General features: G+C 51.6%; 1 protein-coding gene and 1 long non-coding RNA gene across 2 annotated transcripts; one reads left to right on the top strand and one right to left on the bottom strand.

Annotated features, from left to right (window-relative positions):
- Positions 1 to 394: 394 nt before the first annotated feature.
- On the bottom strand, positions 395 to 19,083 carry LOC116626716. Its single transcript, XR_004298308.1, has 3 exons — positions 18,855 to 19,083; positions 1,922 to 2,001; positions 395 to 609 (listed from the first exon to the last, which is right to left on the bottom strand). It is a non-coding gene; the product is annotated as an uncharacterized LOC116626716 (long non-coding RNA).
- A 208-nt stretch (positions 19,084 to 19,291) lies between these two features.
- Positions 19,292 to 22,852, top strand: S1PR5 (sphingosine-1-phosphate receptor 5). The gene is made up of 2 exons (XM_032396047.1): positions 19,292 to 19,355; positions 20,764 to 22,852. Exon 2 carries the CDS (start codon positions 20,782 to 20,784, stop codon positions 21,976 to 21,978), a length of 1,197 nt encoding a protein of 398 aa, XP_032251938.1. The 5' UTR covers positions 19,292 to 19,355; positions 20,764 to 20,781; the 3' UTR covers positions 21,979 to 22,852.
- Positions 22,853 to 24,464: the final 1,612 nt, after the last annotated feature.

The raw sequence follows: 24,464 nt of genomic DNA, 5'->3' as shown, positions 1-24,464 counted from the left end.
GGCCGCGGCGCCCGGGAAGGCGCTAGTCGGCCCCCGACGCGGCGGCCAGGCCCCCGGCCCCGGTGCGGGACGCTGTCACCGCCGCCGCCGCCATTTTAGCGGCCCTGGCTCCGTGAGCCAGGCGGGCGCGACACGGCCGGACGCCCCGCCCCGCCCGGCCCCAGCCTGGGTCGCCGGGCCCGGTTCCGGGTGGACGCGCCGGGAGCTTCGGCCGCGGCGCCTCCCCGCGGCGCCCCACGACCACGCCCCGCCACCCTATCGCAGCGCCCAGGCGCGCCCGAGCACCCCCCCCGCCCCGCAGGCCCTTATCGGAGGCCCCAGAGCCGGGAAGCCCCGCCCCCGGCCCGCCCCCGGCCCCGCCCCCGGCGGCGCGCAGGGAGAGGCCGGCCGGGAGGGGGGGGGGCCCGCGCGTGAGTGCACCTGCCCGCGTCCCACCCGCCAGAGCGCCCCTCGGCGGCCTGGGCATCCGGGACCCGCGCCGCTCTGGGGCCGAACCTGTGTGACACCTCCTCCTCCTCGCGCCCCCAAGTCACACCTCCCTGTGCCTCAGTTCCCTCAGGAGCAAAAGGGGCTCAAATACAAAAACATAGACGAATCTTCGTGATAATTCTGCGGAGGAAAAGAAGCCAGATAAAAAAGAAGAGTATATACTCTCTGGTCCCATGTACCTAAAACTCCAGAAAATGCAGCCTCATCTCTAGTAACAGAAAGCAGATCAATTTCTGGGTGTCTGGGGGTGGGGTGGGGAGAGGCTAGAGGGAGGGACAAAAAAGGGCTAGAATATAACTTTTTGAGATGGTGGATGTGTTTACTATCTTGGTCGTGATGCTGGGTTACAAGATGTGAAAACTCATCAGATTGGACACTTGAAATGTGTGTGATTTGCAGTATGTCAGTTATAACTCAAAGCTGTAAAAAAATTTGTCAATGCATCTGACTCGGGAATGTTAGGAGGACGAGCTGAGCCCATCAGTGTAAAGCGCTTTAGCATGATATTACAGGCACAGTCAGGGGTGAGAGTAAACAAGCCACAATCTCAAAGGTGGATGACAGTGGTTGTGACCCTGTAAATGGCAGAGAGGGTGGCCTCTAGTGGCCAGCCCGAGGGCACTGTCCTCAGCCAGCTGCAGGAGATAGGATGAGGCTGTGGGATGTGAACAGGGTACAAAAAGATGGTCACTTCCCTGACTTTTCCTCCGCTCTACCCTCACTGCACCTCCCTTCAGCCACACCTGCCTCCTTTCTCAAATCCAACAAGTGCAATCCCACCCCAGGACCTTTGCTCGAACTGTTCCCCCTGCCCACCTAGGCCTCCCATCCTTGCATGGCTGGCTCCTCCTGGACCTCTGTCAGGAATTTATTCAAATGTCATCCCAACAGTCTGACCATGCTCAAAATCTACCCCACCGCCTCCTTTGGACTCCTTTCCTGTTCCCTGCTATTTTTTTTTTTCACAGAGCAGTTACCACAACCTGATTGAGTTCAGGCTCCTGTAAAAAATACTGCAGACTGGGTGGCTGAAACAACAAACATTTCTTTCTCATGATCCTGGAGGGTGGAAGCGTGAGATCAGGGTGCCACAACCACCAAGATCTTGGTGAGGGCCCTGCTCCTGGTTATGTCCTCACGTGGCCTTTCTCTGGTGTGTGCAGTGAGAGGCAGAGAGAGAGAGAGATCTCCTGTCTTCCTCTTGGCATTAACCCCATCATGGAGTCTCCACCCTCATGAACTCATCTAACCCCTGATCATCTCCCAAAGGCCCTGCCTCCTCATACCATCACACTGGGGGCTAGGGTTTCAATATATGCATTTTGTGGGGAGACACAAACATTCAGACCAGAGCACTGATCATATATATATATATATGCTATATTTATTACCTCTGTCCCCACCACCAATAAATATATAGTATATTTATTACCTCTGTCCCCACCACACCACGAGGCCAGGGGACTCTGTCCGTCTTGGTCACTGCTGGCTCCTCAACACTCAGCATGTGTCCTGCATGTACACAGTAGGTGCTCAACAACACAGTAAGTGCAACAAATAATATATGGAATGGAAAGAGAACTTGTTGCAAGGGGCAGATGGTATGTGGGGGCCACAGGTGACCCCCTTCCATTTGATCTGGTGGCTGACCACCCCCTCCTCGGGGGATACGGTGGGGCCCTGGATTCCTTGCCCTTCATTCCCCCTTGCCAATGAGTATAATCACCTCATCTCCCCACCTGGGTCTCTGGCCCCAGCCCGGGGTCCAGCCTCCACATGTGTCCCCCTTGGAATGTCCCTCAGGCTCCCCAGGTTCAGTGTGCCCCTAACTGGTCCTGCATTTCACCCCCGCTGGCTTTTCCTCCCACACCCTTGCCCCACCCCCACCCCCAGCCTCCCTTGCTTCCTTTAGCAGAGTCTGTCTGTTCCCAGTTGTCCTCATACTCCTGAAGCAGCACAATAGTCATGGCCACTTAGGCAGATGTGGTGATCAGGCCTCTTGGACAGGTGACCCTGCCGCCCTACACCTCAGTTTCCTCATCTGCCAAATGGGCTTAGCAATAGTGCCTAATTCCTCGGGTTTGGGAGGATGAAAGGAATACGCAGAAGGCTAAGAACAGGGCCTGGCTCACACCAGCCACGACTTCCGTGTGAAGTGTTGCTGCTATTGACATTCTTCCCACGACTTCCGTGTGAAGTGTTGCTGCTATTGACATTCTTCTTTTTTTTCTTAAAGATTGTATTTATTTATTTATTTATTTATTTGAGAGTGCATAATCAGGGGGTGGGAGGGGCGGAGGGAGACAAGCAGACTCCCCACTGAGCAGGGAGCCCCACGCGTGTCTCGATCCCAGGACCCTGAGATCATGACCTGAGCCAAAGGCAGATGCTTAACAGGTACCCCTGCTATTGACATTCTTATTCACCGCTGCCCTCCCGGTCTGGCCCCCAACGCTAGCAGCCGGCTGCCAACTCTGAGTCCTCTAATCCACCCAACAGCTGGAAGAACCTATTTATCAAGTTATTTATTTTTTATATTTTTAGAGAGGAAGGGGGAGGGGCAGAGGGAGAGGGAGAGAGACAATCCCAAGCAGGCTCATGCCCAGCACGGAGCCCGAGGCAGGGTTTGATCTCACAGCCCTGAGATCATGACCTGAGCCGAAATCAAGAGTGGACGCTTAACCGACTGAGCCACCCAAGTGTCCCTATCAAGTTATTTTTATGAACAGTTTCTATACACCAAAGAAATCTAGAGCAGTGCTTTTCGGTAGATACATAATGTGAGATATAATATTCAAAATTCTAGTAGCCATGTTAGAAAAATACAATCTAATTAAAAAAAATGGGCAGAGGATCTCAATAGACAGGTTTCCAAAGAAGACATACAAATGGCCAGCAGGTACATGAAAAGGTGGGTAACATCATTAATCATCAGGGAAAGGCAAATCAAAACCACAATGAGAGATGGACTCTGAAAAACAAACTGAGGGTTCTAGAGGGGAGGGGGGTGGGAGGATGGGTTAGCCTGGTGATGGGTACTGAGGAGGGCACGTTCTGCATGGAGCACTGGGTGTTATGCACAAACAATGAATCATGGAACACTATATCTAAAACTAATGATGTAATGTATGGGGATTAACATAACAATAAAAAAATTTAAAAAAAAAACACCACAATGAGATACCACCTCACACCCGTTAGAATGGCTATTATAGAAAAGATTATAAGTGTTAGTGAGATTGTAGAGAAAAGGGATCCCCGGTGCAATGTTAGTGGGAGTGTATGCTGGTGCAGCCATTGTGGAAAACAGTATTGAGGATCCTCAAAACAATTAAAAAGAGAGATACCATATGATCCAGCAATCCCACGTCTGGGTATTTATTCAAGGGAGACGAAGACAGGATCTCGTAGAGATATCTGCACTCCTGTGTTCACCACAGCATTATTTACAATAATCAACACCTGGAAACAACCTAACTGACCATTAGTGGATGAATAGATAAAGAAAACATGGTGTGAGGGGCGCCTGGGTGGCTCAGTCGTTAAGCGTCTGCCTTCAGCTCAGGTCATGATCCCAGGGTCCTGGGATCGAGTCCCGCATCGGGCTCCCTGCTCAGCCAGGAGCCTGCTTCTCCCTCTCTCACTCCCCCTGCTTGTGTTTCCTCTCTCGCTGTGTCTCTCTGTGTCAAATAAATAAATATAATCTTTAAAAAAAAAAGTTCAGGGGCGCCTGGGTGGCTCAGTTGGTTAAGCGACCGCCTTCGGCTCAGGTCATGATCCTGGAGTCCCAGGATCGAGTCCAGCATCAGGCTACCTGCTCTGCAGGGAGTCTGCTTCTCCCTCTTCCGCTCCCCCCTCTTGTGCTCTTTCTCTCTCTCACTCTCTCTCTCAAATAAATAAATAAAATCTTTAAAAAAAATTTAAAAAAATTAAAAAAATTTAAAAAAGTTCTCATCGTAAGAAAAACAGTTTGTAACTATGTGAGGTAAAGGATATTAAGTAAACTTAGTGTGCCAATTATTTAGCAATATATACAAATATCAAATCATGTTGTACACTTGAAACTAATACAATGTTATATGTCAATTGTATCTCAATAAAAAATCAATTTAAAAAACAGGTAAAATTAATTTTTTAAAATTTTATTTTTAAGTAATCTCTACACACAATGTGGGGCTCAAACTCACAACCCGGAGATCGAGAGTCGCGCGCTCCACTGACTGAGCCAGCCAGGAACTCCAGGCAAAATTAAGGGGGTTTTTTTGTTTGTTTTTGGTTTGCTTTTTAAGATTTTATTTATTTATTTGTTAGAGAGAGAGCGCACAAGCAGGGGGAGCGGCAGGCAGAGGGAGAAGCAGACTCCCCGCTGAGCAAGGAGCCTGACATGGGGCTCAATCCCAGGACCCCGGGATCACGACCCAAGCAGAAGGCAGATGCTCAACCGACCGAGCCACCCAGGCACCCCTAAAATTAAGTTTAACAATACTTTTTATTTAACTCAGTATATACAAAATATGATCATTTCAACATGTACTAAGTATAAAAAATGATTATTGAGCTATTTTACCTTTTTAGGTGCCGTCTTCAAAAGCCGATGTGTATTTCACAATTTGGACTGGCCACGTTTCAGGCGCTCACCAGCCCCATGTGGCCAGTGGCTACTGTATTGGACGGTGCAGGAAATATAACCATGGCCCACGTCCAGACATGTGACATCCTAGATGCAGTTGGTCCCCTGGGCCCTTCCTTCCCCAGACAACCTCTGCCTGAATCAGGGCTGACCCCTTGGAGCTGTTCAGCTCCTGCTCTATATCTCCATCTGTGCTGACCCTGCTCTTTCAACTCCTTCTTCCCTTCCTCTCCCCCTCCTCCTCCTCCTGCAAGGTCCCATCCTCTTAAGCAAACCAGTCGCCAGGCACCCCCACCCCAGGACCCCCCACTGGGCTGCACCAGACTTGTTTGGTGCCAACTGGCGCCACCACCTCAGATCCCAAATCCCAGTGTTGTCCCGGGCCAGCCCGCCTTTGGACTGTATTGTTTCTCCCAGAAAGACATGCTGAAGTGCTAACCCCAGCTACCTGTGGTTGTGACCTTATTTGGAAATAGTTTGCAGATGGCATTAGTTAAGATGAGGTCATCCTGGATTAGCGTGGGCCCTGAATCCAAGACGACTAGTGACTAGTGTCCCTGTAAGAAGAGAAGACAGAGAGACACAGACACCAGGAAGAAGGCCAAGTGACCACGGAGGCAGAGATTGGAGTTATTCACCTACAAAACAGAGGTGCCAGTTACCGCCAGATGCTAGGAAAGAGGCAAGGAAGGAGTCTCTCCTCTGCCCTGGCGCCTTCAGAGAGAGAGGGACCTGCTGACACCTTGACTTTGGGCTTCTAGCTCCCAGAACTGTGAGAGAATACGTTTCCGTTTCAAGCCAGCCCTTTGTTCTAATTTATTACGGGCAGCCGTGGGAAACTAATATCGCCTCTTGGTGCCTCTTCCCCTTCAGGCCTCAGCTTGCCCAACCTCTGCCCTGAGGCCTGTCCTGACCTCCATGGGGCTAGGGTCATTTTTTGTTTTTTAAAGATTTTATTTATTTGAGAAGGAGAGAGAGGGAGAGAGAGAATGAGCACAAGAGCCTGGGGGCAGGGGGGACAGAGGGAGAGGAACAAGCAGACTCCCCTCTGAGCAGGGAGCTGGACATGGGGTTCGATCTCAGATCGACCTGAGCTGAAGGCAGACACTTAACCGACTGAGCCATCCAGGTGCCCCGGGCTAGGGCCCTTTATCTGTTCTCAGTCTCCCCCTGACCACAGCTGTAATAATTCCTAATCAACTGTGTCATTGCTCGTGAATCCTGGTGCCCCTGTGAGAGTGAAAGCCCTAGAAAGACAAGAGCTATGACTCTCTGACTCCATTATTCTCTCAAGAACATCCATCATCCCTTGCAACATGCCTGCACCTAGAGCTGGCGATGACAAGAGAAAACCAGACATCCCCACTCCCTTGTGTCTCTTGTGTTAGAACACAACTGATGCACAATAACTGTTTGTTGAATGACGAAATGATTATAGAACTTAGCCATCCTCAAAGCCTCCTCCCAGCTGTTTCTGAGTCTCCACAGCTGGCTTCTCCAGGGCTCCAGATCAGTTCCCTACTGACTTTACCTGTCTTTTATTTTATTTTTTTTTAAGATTTATTTCTTTATTTTAGAGAGAGAGTGAGCAAGAGGCAGGGGAGGGGCAGAGGGGGAGAGAGAATCTCAAGCAGACTCCCTGCTGAACATGGAGCCCAACTCGGGGCTCAATCTCATGACCCTAAGATCACAACCTGAGCCGAAATCAAGAGTCGGACGCTTAACTGACTGAGCCACCCAGGTGCCCCCTGACTTGACCTGTCTTAAGTACTTAACACTCAGCACTACCCTACAAGGTAGGTACATTTATTATCCCCCTTTTACAGATGAGGAAAGAGAGGCTCAGATATAGAGGTCATCCAGCAGGGGAGCTCCTATTATCCCCAGGGATAATCTTCAGAGTCACCATGCATTTATTTTTTATTTAAAGATTTTATTCATTTATTTGACAGAGAGACACAGCGAGAGAGGGAACACAACCAGGGGGAGTGGGAGAGGGAGAAGCAGGCTTCCTGCCAAGCAGGGAGCCCGATGCGGGGCTCGATCCCAGGACCCTGAGATCATGACCTGAGCTGAAGGCAGACGCCTAACGACTGAGCCACCCTGGCGCCCCACCATGCATTTAAAAAGTAGAACGTAACCCAGTGAAAACACTGGTAAGAGCTTTGAACAGACTTCACAAAAGAAGATACACGGATGCCAAATAAGCACCCGAAAGATTCTCAACATCAGCAGCCGTCAGGGAAATGCAAAAAACAACGGGACAACCAGATCCCACAACAAACCCACCAGAAGAGCTACAGTGAAAGAGACTGCCCACACCAAGCGCTGGAGAGGACGTGGAGGAACCAGAACATCGGAAACACGAGCGGTTTGTTGTATGTCAGCGACGGCTCAGCAAAGCCGAAGGAACAAATCGGTCAGGACACAGCCGCAGAAGTGCACTCGAGTGGAGCCCAATACGGTAGGACTGTCATCTCCCGGTGACTGCATCTTGGCGTCGCTGCCTGAATTTCCTTCTGGGTCTCAGCAATTCCAAGAATGCCTCTATGCTTCTCCACCCTGTTCCCATGCCCCTCAGTGAAATACATCATGCCCTGGAAATCCCTCCCGGGCTGAGCAGTTGCTAGAATAAATTACACACTCTTGAAGAGACCTAAATACGCAGACAGATGCTTTCTCACCATCAATCACGCTCCTTGTCAAACTTCCTTGCCTCCTTGAGGCCATCCTGTGCTGTCTCTCATGCCTCAAGAGTTGTGTGAGGAAATGTGCTAGAAATACACTCTGCTCATTGCTGTCTTTCCGGCTGAAAGGATGTAAAGCTCTTCTGTCATTGAGCAAATGGTTCCTGGGGCGCCTGGGTGGCTCAGACAGTTAAGCGTCTGCCTTCGGCTCAGGTCATGATCCCAGGGTCCTGCGATCGAGCCCCGAGTCGGGCTCCCTGCTCAGCGGGGAGTCTGCTTCTCCCTCTCCTTCTGCCTGCCGCTCCCCCTGCTTGGGCTCTCCCTCTGTCAAATAAAAAATAAAAAGTCCTTAAAAAAAAAAAATGGTTCCTGAACATCTACTGAGGACCAGGCTCTGTCCTGGGTTCAAGGCTGCAGCGCTGGGTAAGTAAGCCAAATACCACTCTCTCTCCTCTTGGGGTCTTGGAGGGGGGATGCGGGAGATTGATGCTAAACTCGTTACACAAATAATTTCACAGTTATGATAGCAGTAAGGGTCACGTCGGGAACTACAAGCTGCCAAGAGGGGGAAGTAATCTTAGTTCAGTGGCTGCGACCCAGGAGGACGTCTCTGAGGAAGCCACATTCAAGTTGGACTCTGGATTAGCCTAAGTCCAGTTTCGCTGCAAGAACAAACATGTCCAAAGCACAGTAGTTTAACACAACCAAAGTTTATTTCTCCCTTGTGTTACTCATCCTCTGTGGGCTGGCAGGGGCTCGGCTCCACACCGTCAGGCAGGGGCCCGGGCTGCTGAGGCACCCACCATGTTGTGGCTGCGCCATGCTGGACTCCCTGCCTCAGATGGCTCAGAGGGACAAGAGGGAGACTGGAGAGGCGTGGGTGGGCTTTTCGATGTCTCTGCTCAGAAGTGACTGACATAGAGAAGGGATTCTACTTCCACTTGCATTCTGATGGCCAGAATTAGTCCAGGCAGTCACAGAATTGGATGAGTTTTCCAGTTAAGAGCTATTGGTTTACCTTCGAAATGTCCATCATGGGATCAAAAGGATGAGGAGGAATGAGCCAGAAAAAGAAAGGAAGGGAGTGCATTCCTGGCAGCACAAACAGCAAAGTCAAAGACATTGGAAATAAACAGACAGTGGATCTATGGTCTCAAAATTCTGACAGAAAAGGCCTTTTACTACAGACCACTATTTCCAGCCAAAATAGTGATCAAGTGCGAGGAGCAAGCAAAGACATTTCAAAACACGGAGGGGCTCAAAAATGTTATCTCCTGTGCTCTTATGTTCTTAGAAAGTTATTGCAGAATGCACCCCACCAAAACAAGGGGGCGAACCAACAACAACAACAAAAAAGGAAGACACGGGATGGAGGAAACAGGTGTCCCAATATGGGAATTGAAGATGATTCCTGGGACGGTGGCAAGAGAAACTGCCCAGCAGAAAGAACTCAGGAAGACAACAGAATGCTCCCTATACATTATCTGGACGGCATGATCATTTGGAAAGCTGAATCGAGATGTGCTGCCAGAACTTCTAAGAAGGAAAAAAAAAAGGCAATTATCTCCAGGTGGAGAAATTATACATCATAATAATTACACTTTCCAATTGTATCCTTCAAAGGGAAATCAAATTACCTTTCCATAAAAGCAATAAAAGGAATGTGAGCCACCAAGACACCCGGTGAATGGTATCTCCTATCCAGTTGATGACTCAGGGGCACCATGCGATGCCTGGGAGGCATCTCAACTCAAATGGCCCAAATTGAACCTACGAACGTAACTCCTGACTTTTCCAACGCTCCATGCCTTCCCATCTCAGACGCCTGAAACACAACCTACCAAGGCTTGAGGACTCATATTGGCTCAGATGGAGATGCGCAGACAAATTTGGGATGACCTCCTCTCTGAGTCGGCCAATCAGAGCAGTCCATCCCCTAGGCCCGGTGACTGGTTTGGTTGTGTCATGTGATCCTTGCTGGACCAATGAAATGCAGTACTAGGACATCTGTTGAAACCTTGGGGGCAGTTGAATATCTCTTTCCAAGTAGCTGCTTAGTGGAAATCATGGGTCTGTAGTGGAGACAGGATCTCTGCCACCCAAAGGGGAGCCTGATGAGATGAAAGCCCAGTTGAGCCAGGAAGCAGCAAGTTAGATTCCTAGTGGCACTATATAGCTTCTTGATCCAGCCATGCCTAGAGTCAACGCAACTCCTAGACCCCTAGATTTTTAGTTACAGGAGCCAATTCGTCTCTTCTTCTTCCTCACATGAGTTTGAGTTGTTTTTTAGTTGAACTTAGTTTTGTTTTGTTTTTCTGGAACTTCCAACTAGGCAAATCCTGGTCCATAGGGCCCCTACTCAATGCTAGACATTGCACTGAAGAATTGACATGAGGGGCGTCTGGCTGGCTCAGGCAGTAGAGTGTGTGACTCTTGATCTCGGGGTTGTGAGTTCGAGCGTAATGTTGGGTGTAGAGATTACTTAAAAAAATAAACTCTTAAAAAAAAAAAAGAAAGAGTTGACATGAACTGATTCATTGACCCCTATAAGAGAGGGAATAATCTGATTCCCATTTAACTGATTGGTACTGAGGCTCACAGAGGTGAATCTTTCCACCCAAGATCATCAGAGCCAGGATTCCAACCCCTATCTGCCTGACCCCAAAGCTTGCCTCTCTTTGACCATGAGGAGCAGTTGCCAGATTTGGAGATTCAGAGGCAGGAACTATGCTATGGGGTGAAGTGGGTGGGGGGGAGAGCCAATACCAACGGCCAGGACTTTTTGAACTTTCTTCAAAGGGTACCAAGGAGTAATGGAGTGTTGTGAGCAGAAGGACAGGAGGAAGGGCGCCTGGGTGGCTCAGTCGTTAAGCGTCTGCCTTTGGCTCAGGTCATGATCCTGGGGTCCTGGGATCGAGTCCCACATCGGGCTCCCTGCTCGGCGGGAAGCCTGCTTCTCCCTCTCCCACTCCCCCTGCTTGTGTTCCTGCTCTCGCTATGTCTCTCTCTGTCAAAAAAATAAAATCTTAAAAAAAAAAAAAAAAAAAAGGACAGGAGGAAGGATGGACTGAAGTGTGAAAAGTGTATCAATAAAAACAGTAACAAAAAGTAATAACTACCAAAACCACAATTGGATGCCACCTCACCCTCATTCGGATGGCTATCATAATAAAGGACAGACAATAACAAGCATTAGCAAAGATGTGGGGAAATCAGAACCCTTATACATTGCAGCTGGGAATGCAAAATGGCACAATCGATTTGGAAAACAGCCTGGCAATTCCTGAAAATATTAAACAAAGAGTTACCATATGACCCAGCAATTCCACTCTCAGGAATATACCCAGTGGAAACAAAAATATATATCCGCACAAAAACGCTACACACCAAGGTTCAGAGCAGCGTTTTCCTAGCTAGCCAAAAAAGGAGAAACAACCCAAGTGCCCACAAGCTGATGAATGGAAAAACTAAACGTGGCATAGCCATACCATGACATCTTATTTAGCCATAAAAAGGAATGACGTAGGGATTCATGCTATGACACGGCTGGGTCTTTTTTTTTTTTTTTTTAAGATTTTATTTATCTATTTGACAGAGAGAGACACAGCGAGAGAGGGAACACAAGCAGGGGGAGTGGGAGAGGGAGAAGCAGGCTTCCCGCAGAGCAGGGAACCTGATGCAGGGCTCGATCCCAGGACCCTGGGATCATGACCTGAGCCGAAGGCAGACGCTTAACGACTGAGCCACCCAGGCACCCCGACGTGGCTGGGTCTTGAAAACATGCTCGGCTGAGTGAACGAAGCCAGACACAAAGTATTACATACTGTATGATTCCATTCACATGAAATGTCAAGAATAGACAAATCCATAGAGACAGAAAGTAGATGAGTGGTTTCCAGGGGCTGGGTGGAGGGGAGAAATGAGGGTGATGGCCAGTGGGTTTGGAGTTTCCTTTGTGAGTGCTGCAGCATTCTAAAATTAGATGTGGTGATTGGTGACACACTCTGTGAATCCACCAAGAACCATTAAAATCTAAAATCCACACTTTAAGTGGGTGAATTGTATGGTAGGCGAATCGAGTCTCAATAAAGTGGTTAAAACATAATATCTGACATTTATAGCGTGGTTTGCTCTGTCAGGAGAGGGTTAACACGGCACTGATGACTGCATCCGTGTTCACAAGATCACTGTGTGGAAGACCCCAGTTTACAGAGGGGGAGACTGAGATCAGAGAGGTTTGGCAAGTCATCTAGTGAGGTGGTGGTCAGACAGCAGAGGCTTGGCATTTCAGGCCCCACCAGACCTGACCTTTACCCCACCCCCAACACACCCCCAACCCCCTCTTCTTCGCTCTCCCTAAGCCAAGCTCCTGCCCAACTGACCTCATTTCCTTTTCTTTCGCACATTCTTTGCAGCCTCCAGGCCTTTGCCTGTGCTGATCGACTGCCCTGCCCAGCTGTTCTTTCCCTTCTACCTAGTCTGTAAAATGAATGTCTAAGTGTGAGGGGGGGGGAAGAGAGAGGAGGTGCTGACTCCCAGTTTCCAAGCCTACGTGAGAAGGTGCAGGGAGGAGGGTACCTAGAGGGGCGGCCTGGGGGAAAGATCAGGGCCTGCCTCCTCCTGTCTCCCCAAGGACTTGGCCCCCACCCACATCAACAGATTTTGAAGTCCTTGTCCTGAGTTTAACCAGAGCCGTAATTGGGGACACAGGCAAGGGAGAATGAGGTCAGCTTTTCCCCCCTGGGCAGTTGGCCAGGCCTGGGATGAAAAGGTGAGGAGAGAGAGGTGTGTGGCTCCGCCCAAGTCCTGCCCATCATCTTGGGACAAAGTGATGCCCCACCACCAGGCTGCCTTCTCCCTTTCCCCTGACAACCGAAAGTCTCTTCTCTGAGCCTTTTAGAACCTTTAAGAAGAAGTCCACAAATACAATAAAATACTATTCAGCTGTAAAAAGAAATGGACTCCCGGTGCCTTCAACAACTGGAAGAACCCCAAAAACATGATGCCAAGTGAGAGAAGTCAGATACAAAAGATCACAGATTGCATGATTCCATTTACATGAAGTATCCGGGGAGGGGGCAATGAGGAGTGGCTGTTTAATGGCTGTGGTTTCCTTCTGCGGTGATAAAATGTCTTTTTTTTTTTTGAAATGTCTTAAAACTAGACAGAAGTGGTGATTGCATACCATTGTGAATGTACTCAAAGTCATTGAATTGTTCCTTTAAAATGGCTAATTTTATGTTATGGGAATATCACCTCAGTTTTAAAAAAATAAAAGGAGTATTCTAGGTCTTTGCTCAGGACGATTCCTCTGCTGGGAACCCCCTTTCTGTTGACCTCAGCTCCCTTCACCTCCTTAAGGAGGGATGCCCGGCTCTCTGGATCTGAAATGGTCCCCCCAGTCACTCTCCTATCACACCATGATATCTGATTGGTTAATAGCACACATCACCATGTGGAATTTGCTTATTGACTTGTATGTGGGTTTTTTGGTCCCCCCACCAGAAGGTGAGGTCCTAATGGCAGCAACTGTGTGTCCCTATTTTCAGGTGAGGAAACTGAAGTGCAGAGAGGTTTAGGAACCTGGAAATCTCCCTGCTATCAGTCTGCCCCCAAGTCCATGACCCTGGCATCTCAGCCAGGAATCCCAAACTCAAATACCTCCAGAGGCCAGGCTGGCAATCCACATGGCCAAAGCCACCAGGCGGCGTGGCCTGGGAGCATCCGCCCACTTGAAATGGCAAAGGTGTTTTGAAAAATTAATAAACTTATTTTTCAGAGCAGTTGTATTACTCTGAAATTAAGTGGAAAGTACAGAGTCCCCATATACACCCTGCTGCCCCACAGCCTGCCCCACTGTGGACATCCCACATCACAGTGCCACATTGGGTAGAACTCGTGAACCTAACACGACACGTTATTATCACCGAGGGTCCACAGCTGACATTAGGCTTCACTCTTGGGGTTGTACATTCTATGGGTTTGGACCAACGTATAATGACATGTATCCACCATCACTGCCATAAAAATCCGCTGCGCCCCACCTAGTCATCCTTCTCCACCCCTTACCCCTGCCGTCACTGAGCTTTCTACCATCTCCACACCTTCGGCTCTTCCAGAATATCATAGAGCTGCAATCAAACAGCAGGCAGCCTTTTCTTTTCTTTCTTTCTTTTTTTTTTTAAGATTTTATTTATTTACTTATTTGAGAGAGAGAGCAGGGAGAGGAGCAGAGGGAGAAGGAGAGAGAGAGAGGATCTCCAGCAGACTCCGCGATGAGCGCAGAGCTCGACGCAGGGCTCGATCCCACGACCCTGAGATCATGACCTGAGCGGAAACCAAGAGTGGGGCGCTGAACTGACTGAGCCACCCCGGTGCCCCACATGTAGCCTTTTCTGACTGGCTTCTTTCGCTTAGTGATATGCATTTAAGGTTCCTCCTGCCTTTTCATGGCTTGATAGCTCATTTCTTTCTTTTTTTTTTTTTTTTAAAGATTTTATTTATTTATTTGACAGAGAGAGACACAGCGAGAGAGGGAACACAAGCAGGGGGAGTGGGAGAGGGAGAAGCAGGCTCCCCGCGGAGCAGGGAGCCCGATGTGGGACTCGATCCCAGGACCCTGGGATCATGACCTGAGCCGAAGGCAGTCGCTTAACCAACTGAGCCACCCAGGCACCCATGATAGCTCATTTCTTTTTAGCACTGAATAATATTCCTGTGTGTGGGTGTCCCGCAGTTTATCCATTCCCCTACTGAAGGACACCTTGGTTGCTTCCAACTTTTAGCAATTACGACTAAAGTCGCCATGAACCTCTCTGTGCAGTTTTTTCTTGTACTATACTCTAGTCCTGTGAAGCAAGGCACCAAGTCCATTCCCCCTCAAGGACGGGGCAACTTAGCTCCACTCCTTATGGGAAGGAGTATCAAGAATTTGTGGACAAAGATTAAGGTCATCAAGGTGATTTTTTTTTTTTTAAGATTTTATTTTTAAGTAAGCTCTACACCCAATGTGGGGCTTGAGCTCAAAACCCGATGATCAAGAGTCACATGCTCTACCAACTGAGCCAGCCAGGCACCTCACAAGAGATCAAAATGATTAATAAATATTTAGGAGTAGAAACTTTGAGGCTATGCAAATGTCCTGTTTCTCCTTAAAGTTTTATCCATTAAATTTCTCATCCATCAGTGGATTCTGCCTGCAGCAGTCATTACTGTGGTATTCTTATGGCTAGTTTCTATTTTCATCGTTCATTCTACATTTATTTTTTTTTAAGATTTTATTTGCCTATTTGAGAGAGAGAGCTTGCGTGGGCAGAACGGGGGAGGGGGAGAGGGAGAGGGAGAGAGACTCTCCAGCAGACTCTGAGCTGAGTATGGAGCCCCATGTGGGGCTTGATCTCATGGACCCTGAGATCACCACCTGAGCCAAAACCAAGAGCCAGACACTTAACCGACTGAGCCACCCTGGCGCCCCTCATTCCACATTTATTAATTGAAAGTCTCCAGTCAGGGAGATTTGACCCTTCTCCTCCATTTTTAAATGGATTTAATCATGTATTTTTAATCAGTATGGACTTGTGGACATTTATTTCATCGTTTGGGTTATAATCCAATACTACGCTTATTCACTTTATTCTCAGATTGATCAGGCTTTGGCCAAGAGAAGTTCTTTCAGGTTGGCTCCTGTGTCCTTTCAGCTTGGTTTAAGGACTTTCTGGGAAAGTCTCCAGGCTTGGTATTTTCTCTGCCCTAGCCCTAGAATCAGCCATTTCTCCAGCCCTGGGTCCCTGCATTGGAAAATGGTATTTAAAGACCAAGACCCAGGGGCTGAGTGTACTCATTTTTTTTCTAGAGTATCAACGCTTCTGAACCTTCAGCAGATAGCACTAGGGAATATGTGTGTGTTTACTAAGCCATGTATACACACATTTATATTTATTTTCATATCTGTCTTTTTAAAAAAAGATTTTATTTATTTATTTGTCAGAGAGAGAGAGAGAGAGCACGCACAAGCAGGGGGAGCAGCAGAGGGAGAGGGAGAGGGAGAAGGAGGTTCCCCACTGAGCAGGGAGCCCGATGTGGAACTCGATTCCAGGACCCTGGGATCATGACCTGAGCCAAAGGCAGACCCTTAACCGACTGAGCCACCCAGGCGCTCCTTATATCTATTAAAATAAACATGTCATACTGCTAACCACAGTTCAGCACCACATTGCTTTTTTTTTTTTTTTTAAGATTTTATTTTTAAGTAATGTCGACACCCAACGTGGGGCTCAAACCTACCACCCTGAGATTAAGAGTTGGTACGCTCTACTGCTCCACCGCCTAAGCCAGCCGGGCACCCCCACCTTGCTTATTTGCAACTTGCCTCTGCAACAGCGTGAAACCTGGCCGTGAGGATCTACCATATGTACTTATTTGTGCAACACTAGCATATAAATAGTCCCAGAGCTATTAATCTGTACCCCTTCGAGCAACAAATTTACCAACAAAAAAGTACAGTGTTTCTGGCCAGGTCAGAGGGTTGTTTGAATGGGAAGACTCTGAGCTAAGCAAACAGGCCTGGGGTTGTGGGCCACACTTGGCCCTTGGGCCTCCAGTTTGAGATCCCCCAAACTGTGACTGCTCTGGTCTCTGGCCAGGGGGAAAGTTGTCAGTTTGCACCTCCCTGCCAGCCGCATTCATGCCTCAGGATTGGTCTGAAGGGGGTGGAGAGGGCAGAATGGACCGCCCCCCCCCCCCCCCCCCGCCACTGTGGTCCTCCAGCCCTCTAGGTGGGTGGGGGTCTGAGGGGACCATGTTAGACATTTTGTCCTCTTGCAGGCACTGACTCTGCTGTGAGACTGAGTGCAGACCCGGGTGGGGCAGCCCCTGTGTGAGGGCCCTGGGAGCAGAACCTGCTCGGTGGGTGTGCCGGCCCAGGCATGCATCAGGTGAGCTGCGCTTCCCCAGGGAAGAGACCAGGCTTGACTTGGGGGGGGGGGGGGTGTGCAGGGTGGGAGGGAATGGGTTGGGGCTGGTGGTGCTTGAGGCCCATGGGGCCTGAGCTGAGTCCTCTCCTAATTCGTCCTCAGGGATATGGTGGTGACCAATAGTACCCAATATTTACTGAGCTCTCACTGTTCGTCCTGCCTCTGGTTTTGTTTTGTTTTTTTTCCTCGTTCTGGTTCTGTTCTAATACCTTTCATCCTCAACAATATCCCTCAGAGTGGACACTGTTATTAACTCCATGTTACAGATGAGGCCACTGAGGCTCAGAGAGGGCATCATTTGCCCATGGTCCTAGACTACAAAGTAGCTGAGCCTGGCGACAGACTCTGAACCCTTTATATTTAGATGACATTGGGGCAGAGGAACAGACAGGGTCTCTGCCTTCCTGGATCTGGGGATCTGGGGCACAGACACACAATAGGTCACATGAATAAATAAATAATCAAGGTAATTTCAGATGGTGCCAGATGCCATGTGGGATTGGGGAGGAGGGAGAGAGATCAAGGAAGGCTTCTCTGAGGAGGTGACCAGCTGGGAAGGGTTGGGGGAAGGGTGTTCTGGGCAGACCTATCCCCAAGTGCAAAAGTCCTGGAAGCGTGTGAGGAATTGGGAGGAGGCCAGCGGGGCTGGAGGGCAGTGGATGGCTGGAGGCAGGGATAGCAATGAAGTAAGTAAGGAGACACCAAGCAGAGCCATGGGGATGGTGGTGAGGACTTTGGCAGTTACTTTGAGTCACCTAGGGAGCCATGGGAGAATTTAGAGCAGGAGAGGTACCTGATCTGAGTATTAAGAACTGTGGCCACAGGTGTGGAATGGTGGATAGGGGTGGAGGAACAGAGATGTCCAGGCTCCTGACATCTGCTGGAGAAATCAGGGTCCCAGTCTACAGAAAAGAGGCACTAGGAGGTAGGGGGTGGGTGGCGATTGGAGGGCCCTGGACAGCATAGAGCCCAGGGAGGTGTGAAGAGGCCATCTTCCCAAGAGGGGTGTGGCTTCCCTTTTGCAGAAGGGGGTTATTTATCCAGCATCTGGGTGGCCCCACTGCATTTGGGGAATCTTCAGGGCTCATCCCTGCTGGCTTGGAAGGCAAGGTTGTGGAGCACCATCACCCAAGCATTCCACATCCCCCCACTCCAGCCCCACTGCACTGCCCTGCCTGTGTCTTTGGTCGGAGCAGGCAGGAACCGTTCTGTCTCCCCAAGGAACAGCGGGGGTAGAAGCCTCAGGGATCCCCAAAGGGCTACATAAGGATATGATCAGGCCTGGGTGCCCCTCACGATCCCTCACCTGGGGGCAGCCCCTAATCCTCCCCTCATGGCCCCTGGGACACCCTCATGTCACCCACAGCTGAGTCAAAGGGCACCATCGCGGTGAAGGTCGCAGCCACCAGGCCCAGCCCCCCTTCCTGGCTGGAGCCTCTGGTCTGAGGGTGGGGGAGCTGGGCCTGGCCAGGAAACTCCTGGGAACTGGGAGTGGGGGTGTGGGGCCAGCTGGGACTGGCCCGTTGGAGGAGCGGAGGCCTGGGAGAGGCGTGGGAGAGCGACATAGACAAAGACACAGCCAACGACTGAGAGAGACACAAGAGAGACAGGGAGAGAGACAGACCCCGAGAGACCCGATGAAAGAGATACACACACAGAAAGCGAGGGTACACTCATTCATTCATTCACTCACTGGGCAGATAAGTTATTGGGCGTGGGCTGTGTCCCGGCAGTGCCCACGACAGACGCAAACCCTTGCCTCCGTGGGGGCTGACCGTCTGGTGGGGACACAGCCCAGAAATATGTTAAATGAGTAAATCACATCGTTGGGAGCAATAAGGGTAGCAGAGACGGGGTGGGGGGAGCCAGGAGGGCATATGAGCCCGATCTCCCTCATCTGGGGAGAAGGAGGTTCCCACCAGAATCCTACCTTCACCTGCGCCTCCCCAACTCCCTCTAAGCCCGGCGTAGGAGCGGGGGAAATGGAGAGGGGCCTGCGCCCCGGAGCCACCTGGACATAACTGCTGGGGTGAGGGGACTGAGGCTATCGCCGCCCTGCTGAAGACCCCTCCTAACCTGCGCTGCCGGGGGGTCCGTCGCCGACGGGGCGTTCTTGGGGTGCAGCCCGGAGGCTCAGCTGGAAGGTAGGCGGGAAGTGGGCAGCAACCAGTGTCCAGGCCCCAGAGGACAGACGGGACCCCTCTGCTGGGGGGCGGGAAGAGGCTCAGGCTGCGGCTGCCCCCGCTGAGAACCTCCCCTTCCCCGCTTCTCGGGGTCCTCCCACCGCGACGGAGCCTCCCTGGGAGAGCAGTTCAGGCCCGGAGGGGGGAGCCAAGGGCTCGCCGGTGCCAGTCGCCGACGGGGCGCGTTCCGGTGCCGCGGCGGGTGGCACAGGCTGGCAGCCATGGGCTGGGTGCCCGGGCCCCAAGGGGAGGGGGCGACTGCTGGCGACCGCCAGAGGTCCGCGTTGTGGGCCCTCCCCCTCGCGGGCCAGCTCCAGCCCCGCCCCCCGAGCCGCGTCCGCTCACTCTGCTCGTGGCCGCGCGACTGCCGGGGGCGCACGACCAGGGCGCACGGGTGAGTGCACTGCCCTGGGTCTCCAGGTGCGCGGGGCTCAGCCCGGCCCGCAGGGGGTTGCCCCGACCGCAGCCCCGGTCCCCTTGTTTGGATTTCCCCGGAGGTCTATGGGGGCGGGGGGGGGGGGGGGGGGGGGGAAAGCGGCAACTTCCGGGATGGATGCGGGGAGGGGGGGCGGGGATCGGGGTAGGGGCGCCTGGACTCCCCCGGCCTCGCCCTCTCCTGGCTACACTGCAAGCTTCGCTCCTTCAGTCCTGTTTCCAGGAAATCCGAGGCGAGGCGGGAGATGCAGAGGCTGTGAGCCTCTGCTCGGTGTCCCCATCAGAGCGTCACCCGTGTCTGCATGCATCTGATGTCTCCCTCCCCGCAGCGTGGCTGAGTCCGTGACTCCCTGGGGCTGTGTTTGCGCAAGGTTCCCTGAGTGCAACCGATGCCGCCCGGGATGCATTTGTTCCTGCCCTGGGCAAATAAGTCCGTTTCCCTTCCCAAGCCTCGATTTTCTCATCTATTAAGTGGGACTCGCGCGACTGTGTAACCATTTCTGAGTAACTGTATTTGTGTTGAAACACGAGAACCTTCCCGTCCGCTTCTTATGCGAGGAACTTTTGAGTCACAGCTTCCAGTCTGTAAACTGGGACTAAGGGGAAGGCTGTCGAGGAGATTAGAGGGTGAAGTCTTGGGCGGGAAGTATTATTACACTCTAATGACACGTGTAGCCCCTCTGCAAAAGCCTGTCTGTGCCTTCTGGATCCTGTCTGTTGCCCTCAGGCTCTGCCTCTGTAAAATGGGAGGACAGACAGCTTTCTCACGGGGTTTTTGCGGTGGATGAAGGAGTGCGTGCAGCACACAAAGCCCTGCGAGCAGCGCGGGACGGAGATTGTGAGGTTCCGGGCTCCAGGCTGGCTGTGGGTGGAGGTTGTGAAACTGGCCTGTAACGACTGGGCTTGACCCTCTCTGTGGCTGAATTTGGGTCGCTGTGTGTCTCTGTCTATGTCGCTCTGCTCAAGTGTGAATACATTTTCTGGTTTCCCTCATGGGGTGTGACTGTGTATTTTTGCTCTAATTTGTGACTGGGTGTACATTTCTTGGCAGCGTGTCACTGTATTCGTGTGTGCGTCCCTGTCTGCTTATGATTGAATCTGCCCCTGGATAGCCCTGATGATGTGTGAACTTATGCGTGTCCCTTTCCTGGGGGACTCTGTCACCATGTCCCCTCGTGATATTATTTGCGTCTCTTTGGGTCGGCCTGTCTCCATGGCCACCTCCTTTCCATCCCTAACTCCCTTTGGGCCCCGGGGTAAGTGTGGAGTGGCGGGTAGGGGGTGAGGGCCCCTTTCCCAGGGCTGCGAGGCCCCGCCCCACCGTGCCCGCCTCCTCAGGCCTTTTACTACACCTTACCTCTCCGCAGCCCTGGGGCAAGCGGCCCATGGAGCCGAGGCTGCTGCGGCCGGCGCCGGTGAGCGAGGTCATCGTCTTGCATTACAACTACACTGGCAAGCTCCGCGGTGCACGCTACCAGCCCGGCGCGGGGCTGCGTGCCGACGCCGTCGTGTGCCTGGCGGTGTGCGCCCTCATCGTGCTCGAGAACTTGGCCGTGCTGTTCGTGCTTGGGCGCCACCCGCGCTTCCACGCGCCCATGTTCCTGCTCCTGGGCAGCCTGACGCTGTCCGACCTGCTGGCGGGCGCGGCCTACGCCGCCAACATCCTGCTGTCGGGGCCCCTCACGCTGCGCCTGTCGCCCGCGCTCTGGTTCGCCCGTGAAGGTGGCGTCTTCGTGGCGCTCGCCGCGTCCGTGCTGAGCCTCCTGGCCATCGCGCTCGAGCGCCGCCTCACCATGGCCCGCCGAGGACCCGCGCCCGCCGCGCGTCGGGGACGCACGCTGGCAATGGCGGCTGCCGCCTGGGGCGTGTCGCTGCTCCTCGGACTACTGCCGGCGCTCGGCTGGAATTGTCTGGGCCGCCTGGACACCTGCTCCACGGTCCTGCCGCTCTACGCCAAGGCCTACGTGCTCTTCTGCGTGCTCGCCTTCCTCGGCATCCTGGCCGCCATCTGCGCGCTCTACGCGCACATCTACTGCCAGGTGCGTGCCAACGCGCGGCGCCTGCGGGAGCGGCCCGGGGCTGCCGGGGGCGCCTCCAGCCGGGCCCGCCGCACGCCGCGCTCGCTGGCGCTCTTGCGCACGCTCAGCGTGGTGCTCCTGGCCTTCGTGGTGTGTTGGGGCCCCCTCTTCCTGCTGCTCTTGCTCGACGTGGCGTGCCCCGCGCGCGCCTGCCCCGTGCTCTTGCAGGCGGACCCCTTCCTGGGCCTGGCCATGGCCAACTCGCTTCTGAACCCCATCATTTACACGCTCACCAACCGCGACCTGCGCTTCGCTCTCCTGCGCCTGGTCTGCTGCGGCCGCCGCCCCTGCCACAGAGGGCAGGACGCCTCCCAGGGGTCCGGGAGCCCCGCTGGGGCTTCGGGAGGCCTGAACCGCTGGCTGCCCCCCGGCTTGGACGGCAGCTCCAGCCGCTCCGAGCGCTCGTCACCCCAGCGGGACGGGCTGGACACTAGCGGCTCGGCTGGCGGCCCTGGGGCGCCCACAGCCGCCCGGACCCTGGTACCCGCTCCGGCCGCGGACTGACGCCCTTTGGCCTGCCAGTACCCTCCCCGAGAGCTGTTTTGCAGACTTTTTCTTTTTAAATAAGGGAATTTGTAGGAAAAGCAGTTGAAGATGGTGGCGGCAGAAGAGACCAAGGGAAACGCGTTTTATTTGTGCTAAGCCCCACAGCAGTAAATGAAACAGACAAAAATCACGGCCCTTGTGACATTGACATTCTGATGGGGGACACAGGCACTAACAGGGTGAAGACATCACGGATATGATTCCAGCTACAATACAGTGATGCGGTGGTGGTCAGGGGATGCTTCTCTGCAGAAGTGGTGACATACGATGTAAGCTGAGACGTCATTGCCCTGGGAACATTTGAAAGAAGAGCTTTGCAGGGTGAAGGAACAGCAGTGCAAAGGTCCTGAGGCTGGAACATGCCTGTGTTTTCTCGGAAAAGCAAAGATCCCCTTTGCGGCTGGAGCAACAATGGAGGGGGGTGGTGGGAGGAAACAAAGGCAGGAAAATGCTGGGGCAGAGTGGGCAGAGCCTTGTGGGCCCCGTCCAGCACTTTGCTTTTTCTCTGAGTGAAGTGGGAGGCGGAGGACAGACTTGATTTGCTTGAGATGTTCACAGAGGGTGAACATCTGTAAGGGTGAAGGTCAAAGCTAGAACAAGGTGAAAGTGCCTGCACTAGCCCAGGAGAGCAAGGATGGGGCCTCAGACTATGTGGATTCTGAATAGATTTTGGAGACAGCAGGTGGGAATTACTGAGGAATTCAGTGTGGGCGTGAGAGAAAGAAATGAATCAAGTTTAGAGGAGAGAATGCCAAAAACACGGCACCCTAAACTAAAATTTGACTGTGAGAGACAGCCAATTCCTATCTGAAAAAGATTTCTTTGAGTGTGGTGTCAGATCCTTCATAAAAAAGTAAAACATATAATAAAATAATTAGAACAATTACAGCTTACTGTGTCTGGCTAGTCATCCCCACGGTGGTAGGCCCAGGACACACCTTTTCCTCACCCTTACTGCAACTTTGGAAGGTGGTTTCCTCACCCCGATTTGACAGATGAAGAACCTCCAAGCGGTGAGTACCTTGCCTAGTGTCTGAGCCAGGATACTAACCCAGACTGCCGGGCTCCCAGGCCCTAAGAGGCACAGGCCTCATGTCTGCTCCTCTGGAGGGGGAGCTATTCTGTGGATAAATGAGCTGACAGGTAAACACCTCTCTCTTAAAAACAACAACAACAAAACAAACAAAAAACTTCTTTTTTTTATACAACTTTAGCACTGCTTTGCATCTTGCTTTTTCACTTAATAGTATATCTTGGAATTGTTGCACACCCACAGATTTTGTACTGTCTTACTGTCTTAGTTGGCTCAGGCTGCCATAACAAATATCATTACCTGTGCAGTTGAAACAGCAGAAATTTATTTCTCACTGTTCTGGGGGTTGGAAGTCCAAGATGAGCGCACCAGCATTATCTGGTGCTAGTGAGGACTCTCTTCGTGGCTTGCAGATGGCTACCTTCCTGCTGTGTCCTCTCGTGGTATAGAGAAATCAAGAAGCTCTCTGGTGTCTCTTCTTACAAGGGCTCTAAGCCCATCATGGGGCCACACCTTGAATGGCCTCATCCTCCCCAAAGCCCCATCTCCAAAGACCATCGTGTTGGGGTTAGGGATTCAACATATAGTTCTTGTGCGGGGGGGGGGGGGGGGTGTGGGACAATTCAATCCATAGCACTAAAAAAAAATTTTTTTTAATCAAGATAAACATCCATAAGGCAAATGTCTTAATCTCTTTCACTGGCTCTATACTATTTCACAGGATGGAAAGGAATTAATTACAACAGGATCCTATGGAGGGCCACGTGGGTTGAGTCCAATCCTTTGCCTTTATACACAGTACTGCAATAAACATCCGTGTACATACATCCTCCTGCACGTGTACAAGTGTACCTTGGATGAATCTCTACAAGTGGTATCACTGGGTCACAGGGCCTGTAGGTTTGATTTTGAGATAGGAGAGATTGCTTCAGACACATTCTAGGAAGGTGCTGGTTTCCGCGGAGCCCGGGCCACTGCCTATTCGCTGACTATGCTCTGGCGCCCCTTCTGGAGCAGCCCAGAACTGCAGCTTCACGCAACACCCCCTTCCACCCTCTGGCTTGGATTTAATCCTAGACTTGAGCAGGGATGTTGAATCTTTTTAAAATTCACTCCTAAGGCTGGCAGAATCTTTTCTTAGACCAACATCTTTTTAGCCTGGCATTTCCTTCGATTATTCGCCTAGTTTTCGTTTAGATGGACTCTTTTTTTCTTTTAAAGAAGATTTAATATAGAGTATCTTTAGGAAACAGACTTCCCAAGTACAGCTGAAATTTGGGTCAGTTTATCATCTAGCTTTTCAGGAATGAATGTATATCACATATGGCAAGAATTATTCCTATGAGATACTTTTTTTAAAATTTTTAAATTTTTATGAAGCCATTTTATTAGAAAACTGAAAGCGTCGTAT

Source organism: Phoca vitulina, unplaced genomic scaffold (genome assembly GCF_004348235.1).
Source record: "Phoca vitulina isolate PV1807 unplaced genomic scaffold, GSC_HSeal_1.0 scaffold89, whole genome shotgun sequence".
In the NCBI taxonomy this organism is placed as follows: domain Eukaryota; kingdom Metazoa; phylum Chordata; class Mammalia; order Carnivora; family Phocidae; genus Phoca; species Phoca vitulina.
The sequence above is the reverse complement of the archived record's forward strand: the minus strand, read 5'-3'. Positions and strand labels throughout refer to the sequence as shown.

Bases quoted from the DNA above. Each gene is read 5' to 3' on its own strand.
- S1PR5 (XM_032396047.1), top strand. From the start codon at position 20,782: ATGGAGCCGAGGCTGCTGCGGCCGGCGCCGGTGAGCGAGGTCATCGTC.